We start from the raw sequence: 13,661 nt of genomic DNA on the forward strand, positions 1-13,661 counted from the left end.
AATGATTCCTACCAATATAACTCTCACCCCCACACCTCATGAATATGTAATTAGAGTTCCATGACCTCATACCTTCGACAGGTAATTTTGTCTTATTACAATGTTACTAGTAACTATGGAAATCACCTAATTTGCATGATATATTACTTAAAATTCTCACTTCTACATAACAATTTACATATGTGTCATAAACATGAAATCTCTATCATTTATCAATGAGCATTAGCTCTTAATAGATATGCAAATAAGAGGTTTATTTATATGAATTCATTAGCTGCTCTTTCTGAGTCTCATGATAATTTTTCTTTTTTTGCAAATGTCCTTTTTTCGGCAAGTATCCTTCTTTAGGAAGCAATTGTTGAATTTGTATAATCTAGGTCTGATGATATTCACCTTTGTCTAACCTAGTCATACATGTATGTTGTATGAATATGCCATCATATGCAGTTTTCTCATTTATTGTGCAAATTAGGTCAGGATTTGCATGATTCAAATCCATTAATTTCCCTCTCAAATCAAGTTACATAATTATGTACTTTGTGTATGAAATTCTTGTTATTTAGCAAAATTGGATTGTTTCCCTACTTGATTATGCAAATGAAGTCCTTATTTGCATACTTAACATGAAACCTACAAGTAAAAAATCATGAAAATTTATTCAACCCTTCTTGACTTTTTTGTTTCAAAGTCTGCAACTGAAATGCCCCTGCAGTTCCAAAGAGAGCTGCTAGAGGACCCAAACTTGCATTACTTGTTCCTGAGCCCACCAAAAAATCATGACAATGGCATAACACTAGATATCAAAACTGGGAGCCCCACTGCCGTACCATGGAAATCTGGTAGGGAGACCAAAATTTAATCATTTCTTCATTTTGCCAACACCTACCAACAGTACTTACCAACTATCATAAAGATCCATCCACAACGCACCCGAAAACATATTCTTCTTGGGGAAGGTTATAAAGCAGTTTTACCTTCACAAGTACAGAAATGTATGTACCTAAGTCCTTCCTACGTCAAGACTTAACATCTGGCATTGAGTAATGAATCTATAAGCTGTGTGCACCTTTTAATGACTACAGTATTTTGAATGTACGGAAATGGCCCATCTTCCCCCAAGCTAACAATCTATCCACCGCCACAAGGAGCGTCAGTCAATCAGACCTGGATGGAAAAGATAGCTCGTTGCTTCGAGGACTATTCAGGTAGTAAGCTACGGAACTGATGAATGACGCCAATCTCAGCAGACTGTGTCCGGGAATAACATATTTCAGTTGCCATGTCAGCTTATTAGATTATAGTAATCATGATAATCTAGGACAATTCTGCCTCCCCCAATAAATATGGAATCCTCTGGAATACACATTGTTGATGTCCTTCAGGTTGTTCAGTATCTAAAGCATGCATGTGAATCCTTGAAGGCAGTCTCCAACAATTGTAATATGACTAGTCTGAGAGTCTTTCAATCAGATTATCTCTCACAGGAATTGCACTGTGCTACAGCGCCACCTAGCACATGTAACTTTTATTGCAGATCAGGATAAAATCATTTGCATTTTTTTAGGCGCACAGAAATTTAACTTTAAAGTCGTGGTGTCATTATTCATCTGACTTTCTAGTAAATTAACTTGTAATTGTGAACATTACAGTGGCCCTTGCTGTCTGCATTTTTACATTTCCATTTGATTACCTTAGCAAACAAAATTTCAGAATGTCGGGCTTCCATGGAATCTTTGGAGTTGGTAGATATATATATGTGGGATGGTCCATTTCTACAAAACTTTGATATGGAATAGTCCATTTTTGCATGAGGAGAGAGATGGGGTGAAATATGCTGTATTTGCTCACAAATGTGGTCTTTCTAGTTGACAAATAAGGCCTGAGACTTATGATAAGCTGAAGAAAGTTGGCGGATGACTTCTTAAAGCTTCTCACCTCAGCTTCTATTGGTCATGCATAACAGTTCAATTCTCTATGTTCAGCATGAATGTAAGGCCGCCTGAGTCTAACCTTTGGCTGCATGACATCATGAGACATCAACCCACCCGGAATTATGCATGAGAAGGTGGGGAGGGAATCAGATAGATAGAGCAGTTTTACAGTCCACGTAAGTAGGCAAGATGATGACAGTCCACGTAAGTAGGCAAGATGATGCTGAAAGGCTTCCCTCCACACTTTCTCATGCATACTTCTTGGCAGGAGAGTGGTTTTTAAGTCTCGTGACATCATGCGGTCAAAAGTCATACTCAGGGGCCGGTTACAGCGTGATTTTCAAATGCGGTCTGGGTCGTAAATTGTGACGGACTGATGTATGACTGGTGAGAACTTGATCATGGTTTATCTAGCATAGTATAGTAGGCTTTTCAACCGAACCTTGTACTTTCTTTTAAGACTATTTCACAGAAGCTGATGGATCTTGTCTAGATGGATTTCCTGAGTAATTTCTGGCACACATTTACATTTGTTTAAAACATAAGACTTAAGACTAGATATTAATTTTTAAGCTAACCTAAATTATGTATAGTTTTGTGATATCATACAATGCAATTTGAAACCTGTGAATATAGCCCACATTACATCACACAATACATATTACATTGGTCTGTATTACTTAGCTGTATACATGTCATGTACATGTAATAAGTGATTTTACTGTACAGTTCTAAGGATGACCTTAAGCCTGGGTTTATCTATAGAAGAAGTGCTCCTATTGATACCCGATAAGGTGGCATACATTATCTGACCCAACAACCTGAATTATTTACTAGATGTTAGAAATGCGAAAAATGTACCTGTCAGTGCAGTATTGTTCATTGCACCAGGCACTAGACACGTCTAAGCTGTGACGAGTATAACTGGTGACTTTGGTCATTGCAAGGCCAACAGTGCTGGGTGCAGGATGAAATGTATGACCCTCTGGAGGAGCCAAGGTTATACTCTTGTTAACCCTTCAAACCTTCTGCATGTTTTGTAGGGGTGTAGCTTATAGACTGCTAAGCTAGCTAAGTATATTGCATGTCTTTTTGTATGTAGGAACTGAATATAGTATCAATCATTTAGCCTTTTTGCTGTATGATACAAATGTACACATAAGGTCACAGTAGTACTGAGCACTTGAATAGTGCAATGTGTTTCGTTATTATTTGCTGTTTTATGCTGTTAGTGTTACATGTTACAGGTCTAAAGTAAGGTTATGTGTTCATTTGATATGTTAGATGATCAATCGTTTTTGTTTAACTTCCATTTATGGTATGCCATGCTGGGTTAAGAGCTACATGTAGTAAAGGTAATATAAACAAGCTTTTCTTTAACAAGGCTAAAAGCAATCCATAAACAACACAGAAAAAAAAGGAAATTAGAATTATACCGTAAATGCAGAAATGTTTGCAGGGATTTAATTTCGCTGTAGGGAGAAAATGGAGTGTTCACGAGGATTTTGAGTTCGCGTTTGAAACAATAGTAGCGCTACAGTTACACAATGGAACCGCAAACATAAAATCACCGCGAACATTTCTGCGTTTACAGTATCTGTTTGTGGAAGACTTTGTTGTGTAATTTCATTATGCAAGATCGACTTTCCTGGACAGGACGTGATGTCATAAGGTCACATGGTCCGAACACACCTTTTCTTAAGATCCTATATATTAATATAACCAAGCTCATTAAGAAACCAAAAACTATACATTCACAGGAACATACAGAAGAATTTATGATATCGGTCACTGATAGATGTTTTTTTAATAATGATAATTCTTCAGAAATCCAGTTTGCCAGTGAAGTTGCTGTATACATACATGTACCTGAGGAATGTTTCACTTGAAAATTGTATATAGCCACAGGCTTTTCCAGTGAGCACACTGCCTCATTTGCATGTGAAAGAAGTTAAGCACATGCCTAGGGTGGCAATCTGAAGTTGTCCAACCAGTTCCTACCGAGAACATTACAACAGAGTGCTAAGTGCTAAAGAAAATGTAGTGCAGTGTTTGTTTTCTGTCATGGGTTAGTTGGAATATGGCACATTCTGCACCAGGAAGCACCCAAGAGAATGAAAATACCAATGACGAGGAAAGTGGAAAGATAGCGGCTCTGATTTCGTACCTGCGGAGGGTGAGAACAGACATGTTCAGGCAAGCGGACCAGGCACAACACTGCAGGTTCTGTGGACAGCAGGGAAGGTGTGACTGTCAGACTAAACGTGGAGACGACTCTGCCATCGAAGAAGACAAGAGCGACACCGTAGAGGCACCCGAGGACGAGGCTGTGTCTGCCATCTGCCAAGTGAACGACACCATGAGGCAAATACTTCAGGAAATCATGGAGATCAAGCAGACTTCCCACTCGCAGGGCAGGCATGTTAACGACGTAGTGACTCATGATAAATATCAACATGTTGTTGACGATCTCCTAGTGGCCAGGTCACGGTATCAGGAGCTGGAAGATAGACTGTGTTGGTACGAGAACACGCTGAAAAGTAAGGAAGAAGAAGAGAAGAAAAAGAAGAAGAACCTAGAACTTCAAATTACCGGCATCCCTGGTGATGGCTCTAAACGAGGGGGTGCCAATGCACTGGAACACCAGCAGGAAAATGCCTTAAAAAGTGAAAGTGGCCTGGGTGCAAAACGCACCGACATAACCCAAGTAAAAGAGCTGATGTCAAAGCTCTTGCAAGAGATTTCAGACATGAGGAAAAACAAGACTGAGCGAAAAGATACAGTTGATGATGAAAGGACAGAAAACATTAATGACTCAGTGATTGACGCAGTTATGGAGGCATTAGACATCGATGAAGTACATGTTAAAAACTATGAAGAAGAGAGAAGAACCTCTACTCCATTGGAGATGAATCCTACAAAGGATGAAGATGAAAGGAAATGTTTAGAAATGCAGACCAGTCCAATAAGGATGATCCCAGTGGAAAGTTCTTCCAAGGAATTAGGATCTCATCCAAGCAATGGAGATAGAAAGGTAAGACTTATGGCAGATTCTCAGGTACAGACGATTCCCATACCAAGAACTCGAGAGGAGGTTTTAAGAGACTTAGTCCAAAGTGACACTCTGGATGGTGTATCTCTTGCTGGCCAAGAGGGGACTATGTCTGTGCAAAATAAAACTGACTCTGACTCTCGCATGAATTCTCAGGAATGTGACATAAAATGTGAACAACACCTTGACAGAAACTATGTTCCCGATACCGTTGGTGTTACAACAAGTTGTGAGAAAATAGAGGAGAAAAATGTCACCAGTAAAGGTGGTTCACTAGGTTTCTTCAATTTTGGCAAAGATGCAGAAAAGTTGGTGGAAGAAAAAGTGGAAGGCAAAGTTTTTTCCAGCAGTTTCTTTGGCTTCGGACAAAAGGCACAGGACCAAGGAAGTGGATCCCCCGTCAACCAGATTACCAGTGGATTTGGGCTTGAGTCACTGTCCAAGTTTAGAAGCTGGGTTGGTGACAGTATAGCCTCTACAGCGATGCAACTCACTGGAAGAAATAGTGATAAGACAACAGACTCTATGGACCAACGACAAAAACAGAATGAATCAGTGCCAGGACAGCTCCGTACCTCAGAGATATCAGAAACTCTGTCATCAGGTGAAAAATCAGGTGATAACCCATTGTCCTCAGGGTACCCAGCCTCCCAGCAGGGTCCGGATCTACAGGTCTCTCAAGCTCCGGTTAATGAACCACCCTTCACAGCTACTTATGTCACTGTACAAACTCTAAGCCCCCGGGGTACCCTATTTCACTTACTTCAAAACACAGACGAAACAGAAAAATATGATTCTGTTCCCTCAACAGGTCCACTCAAATCAGAGACTTCTCATGCATTGTGCCAAACCGAAGTCCAAAAGCGGGAAAAATCAGGACAGACTAACATACAGGACTTTCATGTACCTCAGACCACCTTTACTAAACCAGTGCCACAGGAGAGGACATTACAAATGGTAGACACACCCCCAGTTCAAAGGAAAGTAATGAAACGATCGGCCTCTCTGCCCAGACGGGCACACATGGCCTCTTTGGAACCAAGGTCAGCGCACAGACATGTACATAACGTTGGAGTCATCACATCTACCTCACAACAGCAGCTGCAAACACGTCCACGGAAGGGCATCCTTCACCAAAAACAGCACGTGTGTGAAGCGTCCTATAATTCTGTGTTGTGGAGGAGAAGGGGGTCCAACTGTGTGCAGGTCGACACTCAGGAAATATCCAGTGATGCTGCGGCATCAGACGACTCCAAGTTGTCGTATTCTGGGAAACGACAAAAACACGTCACTTACAGTCCTTATGTGCAAAGGAAGATAATTTCCCCCAGACATTCTCCTAAAGACAGACCAAAGTTTTTCATCCCCTCTCTTGTTGAGTATGAGGACAGTACCAGTGCCAGTGAGGAAGATGTCGAAACAATGTCTTCTGCCTCTGTACAAAGCAGAGACTATGATCAGACAAAACATTATGCAAGCCAAAAACCAATTGCAAGAAGTAGTGAAGCGACAGCTGGACAAAAGAAATTGTCTTCAAACTCTAGTAGTAGTCCGCAACCATCCTCAGGGTTATTGAAAAAGACAAGCAGAATTGCTGATGATGATGCTTCGTCCTTGGATCATAAACAGGCATCCTCAAACTTTCTACAAGTCCCGGGAACTGTACCCTCTGTAAGACCAAAAGTCAGGCAGAGACTTGGTGCTGAGGACTGTTCTGCTGGAAGAGGACGTTCAAGAGAGAGAATCTCTGTGCAGCAATCAAGTAGGCAGCCTACGTCTGTGCAGCAATCAAGTAGGCAGCCTATGTCTGTGCAGCAATCAGGTAGGCAGCCTATGTCTGTGCAGCAATCAAGTAGGCAGCCTATGTCTGTGCAGCAATCAAGTAGGCAACCTATGTCTGTGCAGCAATCAAGTAGGCAGCCTATGTCAAAACTGCAAAGTAGGAGGCGATCTGTCTCTCCAAGCAAACAGACTGTTAGTTCTGAAGACGATCGTTTTATACATGGATCGCGGAGACCATCACAAGTGGAGAGAAGATCAAGAGAAAGGGAATCAAGGCAGCACTTGAAGAACAGGGCACAGGTTTCAATGCCAAGGACTGGTGAGGGTGATCTTATGTCATCACATTTATTGAAAAGTGCTGCCATTGGCAAAAGCAGGAAGGACCAAACACTTGGAGTTGATGTGGAGACTACACAGGGTAAGGCTAGGTCTCCACATCTGCAACACAGTCTGGGAAGTAACATAAGGGATGGGGCAGGCAACGTAGCATCAGGGACAAAGAGGAGAGAGAAATTGCAGAGAAGCAGCAGTGTGGGGAGGAGCAGACGAGACAAAACAGTAGCCGGTGCATCAAGGGACGAAGACGCAACCTTGAATTCTCACTCAAAGTCTAGATATCTGCATCGAAGCAGGAGCATGGACCGGGGCAAATGGGATAAGGCAGTTGACCGAAAATGGACTGAGGGCAGGGAAGAGATGGCACCGCAGCTACATGTACATGGAAGCCACAGTCTGGCGAGGACTCAAATGGAAGAGACAGCTGACAGGACATCAGGGACTGTTAGGGCGACGTCAATGCTGCAACAAGGCACGCCCAACACTGCCAATAGGAGAAGCAGGAGAGAGGAGGATGCTGCAGATATGAGCAGGGCTCTCTTCTGGAGTCAAGTGGCAGCGAAATCTCCTCAGCTCAAACCCAGAATCATCCATTCACAACAACAGATCTACGGTAATCCAGATCATATAAAAAATATATATATTAAGTGCCAGTACTAACTTTAAGGTGCATTTTACAATTCACACATGAAAAAAGCAGTATGCACACAGTAACCATAAGGTGTTTGGGTACTTTTTTGTCCGCACTTAACTTGTTTATCCACCAGTGTTGCCCCTCATTGCGTTCCCTTTGACATGACTGTGTTGAGCCTTTCATCAAAACATTGCTTTGATCATAATCATCTCCATGAAAGAGAGTTTCACATCAGGTCTTGTTTTTGGTCAGCATGATGTGTTTCTGCAAACTTTGGCCAGCAATAACTCAAGAAGCTACAAATGGATTGTGATGATACATGGGTAGGTCTTTGAAAGACCATGTTATAATAAGGCAGATTTTAGGTCCTAGCAGCTTTCCTTGGTAGTGCAGCGGAACGTCCTGTTTTTGTATCTTTGGTTCGGCATATGCTGTGGTCTTGATTTTTCGTGTCAGCTGGCTTTTGACCTTTGTAGTTGACGCAAGTGGTGTAGTTTTGACCTCCTAGAAGCTTTGTCTGGAACTGCAGGTCTGAGGTAGTTTTGTCTGAAACGTTTGCGGAAGATAGCTAAAAAAAAGAATGAATGGATTTTTATAATTTTTGGCACGTTGGTAAGTCAGTCAGTCCGATAATCAGGTGCACATAATCGGATGTAAATGATGTAAATGAGAACTTAATCTGCATACTTAATTAGAAAATTCTATATTCAAAGTGTTTTCCAATATGATAAATATTTAGGACAAGTGGAACATTATTAGATATTCAGTACTGTTGCAAAAGTATGGATCTAATTTGCATAATCAATGCAAAAAATGCTATAGTTCGTTGGTGGAAAATAATGGGAATTTCATTCTTGTGACATGTGTAACTTGGAGGTGAACATCTTCATGCTTACATTCTGTATCAGGGCAATGCAGGCTGTAGACCTGAAGTTGTAACAGAACAGTCTATTTTCTAGGTTGATGGATACTAAGAAGTAGATGTAGTTATGGTAAACATTGTGTAGATATGGTGACCAATGGGTTTGTTATTACAGCGCTAGGCAACCAGTTGCCCGAAGGGAATAATCATATAGTGCATCTCTTTTCAAGGTTTATGTCTTCGGTGAGTGACCCATAATCTCTAACCCCTCTCCCATTATCTTTGCCTTTTACTTTTTGGTTGGCAGTTTAGTTTAGATTTTAAGATATGTACATGTCTACATGTACATGTACTGCAACATGGTTCTTTAGTTTGGGTGTACTGTAGTCTCGAGCCAATATTAAGAATTCAACATGTGTTTACAATAGGCTACTTTTTATACGTGTACAATGAGCACCATCCAAAAGTTGAGTTTACTTGTTTGGTGTACTGTAGTAACCTTTAGTGGTTTTGTGGGTGGCCAGGATGTTAGACAGACAGACAGGTACTGACTGGCACTAGATAAGGAGATTGAGGTGTGGCACTGAGTCATATGTATGTATAGGCTTGTTCTCTGCCGGAGGTATTGTTTTTGGCTTTTATGTTTGACAATGTATGGATGTATAACAGCCTCCAGTTTAATTATGGATTTCCAGTTTTATTTAGGACTATCTCCCACATTTCAGTTATCTTCAACGCAAATGGATTGATATCACATCTGGTAGGTAAAAATGAAGTTAAAGATATGTAGCAGCCACTGATGACCCCATGGGGATTAGCCCAATTCTGAAGAATTCTGGAAAATGGAGCCAGAATTTCTGCAGAATTCTGCAGAATTCCGGGAGCTGGAGGCAGAAGTCTGGGAATTATAGCCAGAATTCTGGGAATTGTAGCCAGAATTCTGGAAATTGTAGCCAGAATTCTGGGATCTGCAGAAAAGAATCAAGTTGAAGTTAGAAAACGCAAATTTGGAAGGTATAAGTGTTGGAATATAATTCTTCAGAATTCTGGCTCCAGTTCTAAGAATTCAGGAGATTGAAATGTTCCTAATGTCATAGCAGAGTTTACTCAGGGTCAGGTTACACAGGTATATGCAAGACTTAAAATGCAGATCCCTTAATTATGTTCATCCGGTACAGATACTGGTACAGAGGTTTAAGTCCAGACCTGCACCTGTACCTGAACAATTTGACAAAGTAATCTGTGGTCTTCAATCATGACACTTAACAAAAAGTTTATCTTGGGCAGAGAACAAATGTTTTCGAGAGGATCTCAAATCAAAAATGGTGCTGATTTCAATGCACATCATATGTTCTTCAGTTGTCTTTTTAAGCTTTGTTGTAGGAATTACAAACATGTTTTTGATAACAAAATAAGTTTTGTGAATGTGAGACTATACAGGTACAGTCTGGGTACCAGTATTTTGCACCTGTACCTGAATGATTTTCACAGTATTGTATTGGTATGAAGTCCTAGGGTAAGTACTAACAGTCACTGAGCTATAGATGCTAGAGTAGAGCCTACATAGTAAGCCAGTTTGTATGCTTTCAGTAATACACCTTTTATATGTGGGTGGTCTTGGTCTGACCTTGAGTTAGCATTGTACAATAGTTTTGGTCTTAGGGATGGGCAAACTGCCAAATACGTACATGTAACTTCTGAGATATATATGGGCATTATTGAAAAGGGGTTTGTTCACTAAGATATAAATATTGTAATTCAAAGATTTATGTTAATCAGGAGTGTTAGAATTGGGAGTATTTGTACAATTTTTTTAGATTATGAATTTTATGAAAAATGCACGAAGCGCTATGCCAAAATGTTAAATCAGATTCATACATTTTCGCATAGTGCTTCAGTCATGTGTTTTTCGTAAAATTTGTATGAATTTCGTCAAATTTGTGCGAATGCTTGCTAGGCACCCCTGATAATGGCATTCCTCTTCGACCTCAAATATGATTATAGGCTAAGCCTTCATATAGCTTCAGGGCCTTCGTGACGACTAGTTCTGTATCTATATAGCTGGTATAACCGCCATTCGGCGTGGCACACCAGCGTAACACACTAGTTGTTAACAATGACGACCTCCAACTGATGACCCCTCATCATCGTTGTTGTTACAATACTAAGTCTGGTATTTTCCAGTCATTGGGTGGAATAAGATACACAGGAAACCATGACATCACTTGATAAGCCCCATGTTGATCCTGTACAGGATTCTGTGGATGAGCAATAACTCTGTACATAACTTATTTAAGCATTGCTTGTACTCCTTTTGTGCAAGCAGTGAAAGTTGTTGATTAAGTTGGCCTCGAGGGACCCACGGCCCTATGTAAACATTCAACATGGTGGACCCTGGTCACATTGCGTAAATTGCAAAACTGTTCTGTATATTATAAGTACTTGGTGACGGGTTATAGCAAAGCTTACTGCAGTCTGGGATCCATTTCAGAGTAGATTTTGAATAAGATTTTTCATTCGACTGATATTACATAGCGTTTTTTCCTCATTCTGGCATTGATTGTGAATATTAGCACAGTTTACCTGCTTGACTTGAGTAGCAAGTTAATATAACAGTTACTGTTAGTGTTACTTACAGTAGTATTGTCCATACCTCATGCCTAGTGCATGAAGAAGATTAATCATAAGCAGATTAATGAGATAACAACCCTCCTTTCCGACTGTACTTATAGAACAGTCCAAGAATTTACACCACGTGACCATTGTCTGCCATCTTGAATGTTGGTGATGCAGTCGTGAACACATCACATCGTAAAATTTTAAAAAGAAGCATATTGTGACCAGGGTTTGTCTTTAATGCAGGATCTGCCTACCAGGTGGAAGAGGAGACGTCTTCTGACAGTGATGACGAGGTGTTGCAGCAGTACAAACGCTCGATGAGCCAACACTCAGTCCGCAGCAAGGCCAGCGTCCGCTCACAAAGGTCCAAGAAGGGTGAACAGAAGTTAGCCAGCCCTGCTGGTGAGTACCGTGTAGCCAACTCGTGTCACATTGGCAATCCTAATTGCTATATTGAAGACTTGAATATTTCACAGAAAAATGAATTAAATGTTTATTTTTTCTCTTAGGCCACACCAATTTAATTTCTTGGTCAACAGATTTTTTTTTAGATTTAAGCAACAAAAAAAATCATGAAAACAGAAGGCTAGGGTGAAAACTTGCACCTGACCCTGTTCACTCCCTGAAACTGTGTGCACCAAAGTACAAACTTTCCTCTGAGAGTCTGTTTTCCTGTTGATTTCCCAATGTAGCGTTTTTTAAAGATTCCGTTAACCAAGAAATTGAAATGGTGTGGCCTTATTCAACAGGCTATAATTTGCATAATCCATGAGCATAATAACCACTGTCAGTCCCTACATTTGAAATTAAGAAGAGAACAATTCAACATGGCTTGTGAGAGTTTGACTCACCAAAATTTGGCCACCAATTTAGCTTAATAGAGGGAAATTAAGCTGAGAGCTAATATTACGGAATTACAAATAACAGGCACCATTTGTGAAATGGTGTGTATGATGCGAGCATGATTATTTCAGGTTTGTGGAAGTGTTTCAAAGATGTGATTCTGAAATGAATAGACCAAAACTGCCTCTGGCTATCTTTCTTAACACTAGCATGCATGTATGTGCTGTCAAAAACTCTGACTTGTTTCCTTGCCAGTTTTGATGTGGAATAACAAAGCTTCAGTGACTGATACTGTAAATGCATCTAAGTTTGCGTGGTTTTTATATCACGGTAGGGAGAAAATGGAGTGTTCGTGGTGGTTTTAAGTTCGCGTTTGAAACAATAGTAGTGCTATAGTCAGGTGGGCAAAAAGTTTCACGATGGTTTTAAGTTCGTGCTGAAAGTTCACCGTGAAAACCCCGAACATGAAACCACTGCGAATATTTCTGCATTTACAGTAACAGGTACATACATTGTGATTCTTGGCAGAAAAACCAGAAGCAGAAGCTGCCTACCAGCCCATAGAGGAGCCCGACTACCATCGACCTACCAGTGACCACCATCGCCCGACCAGCGACTACCATCGACCAACCAGAGCCAAGCCTGATGACCCGTACTCCCGGCTGGAGAAGGGGGAACCAGAGGAGGAGATGGTGGAAAGCGACTTTGAGCCGGACCATGCGGCGTACCTGGAGTACGAGGAGGGCCTCGACAACGAGGCCTACGACAGCGAAGGGGCAAATGGAGCTTACGGAGACCAAGTGTCTTACCATTCCCAAGAGGTTTGAACTTATCTTTTAAATGAACTGACGTCTATCTAAACCAAACCTGTTGATAAAACAGTCACAGCCAGTCATCCCCTGGCCCTCTAAACTGAACCTGTGGTTAAAGTGATGAATTAGCACTCTGAAACCAGATAAAAGTCCCTTAGATAGGAGGGAAGTGTTGTACTTGTAAAGGATTATCTTGAGTTATCTTTTATGTCACAATCACCAAAATTGCGGCCGTGAATTTTTCATTGGGTGACATGGATTCTTGTTTTGTCACAGTTCGGGCGATGAGAGTAGGATTCTATTTGATGTAGCTAGCAGTTTCAAAGATAAGTTAAGGCTCCATTTGTAGCCCACATTGTTGTCCATTGTTTTATCCAGCATCTTATCAAGGGAAAGGGTCCCATGGCCAGTATACAATGATGATCCAACATTTACGTGCAATGCATGGTTGCATGGTCCAAGATTTAAAAGTGAGAACAATACTTCTGAATCAGCTTTTTGTGACCGTCAAAATATGCCCAAATACGCCTTTTACAGTCCAGTAGCATTTTTGTAACCGCAATGACCTAATTCTATTTTTTTTAAAATTATGAACAAGGAAGGGTAACTTAGTGTAAAAATTAATAAGAAAACCCTTCAATCTTCAAACTTATGTTCGCGCCAAGGGCTTCTGAGTTTGAGTTGGAAGCCTGTGGGCTTGGGTCGGTAGTAATCTATATGATACCAAAAACCATATTTTATGTACAGTAACCTTTTGTCCTTAACTGTCAATATTCTGACAACAGTACAC

General features: G+C 40.8%; 1 protein-coding gene across 7 annotated transcripts in view; it reads left to right on the top strand.

Moving 5' to 3' along the window:
* Window positions 1-13,661, top strand: part of LOC136432375 (synaptotagmin-14-like) — a 45,111-nt gene that overhangs the window by 12,082 nt on the left and 19,368 nt on the right. For 3 of the 7 annotated variants that reach the window (XM_066423612.1, XM_066423611.1, XM_066423614.1), the window contains exons 1-3: window positions 3,926-7,714; window positions 11,460-11,618; window positions 12,588-12,880. In XM_066423612.1, the coding sequence (XP_066279709.1) occupies window positions 4,012-7,714; window positions 11,460-11,618; window positions 12,588-12,880 (4,155 nt within the window). In that variant the 5' untranslated portion in view covers window positions 3,926-4,011. Of the gene's footprint in view, window positions 1-3,925; window positions 7,715-11,459; window positions 11,619-12,587; window positions 12,881-13,661 lie in introns of those variants that run through there. The other 4 variants (XM_066423615.1, XM_066423616.1, XM_066423617.1 and 1 more) reach the window with 2 other exon arrangements.

This window comes from Branchiostoma lanceolatum, chromosome 4 (genome assembly GCF_035083965.1).
Source record: "Branchiostoma lanceolatum isolate klBraLanc5 chromosome 4, klBraLanc5.hap2, whole genome shotgun sequence".
In the NCBI taxonomy this organism is placed as follows: domain Eukaryota; kingdom Metazoa; phylum Chordata; class Leptocardii; order Amphioxiformes; family Branchiostomatidae; genus Branchiostoma; species Branchiostoma lanceolatum.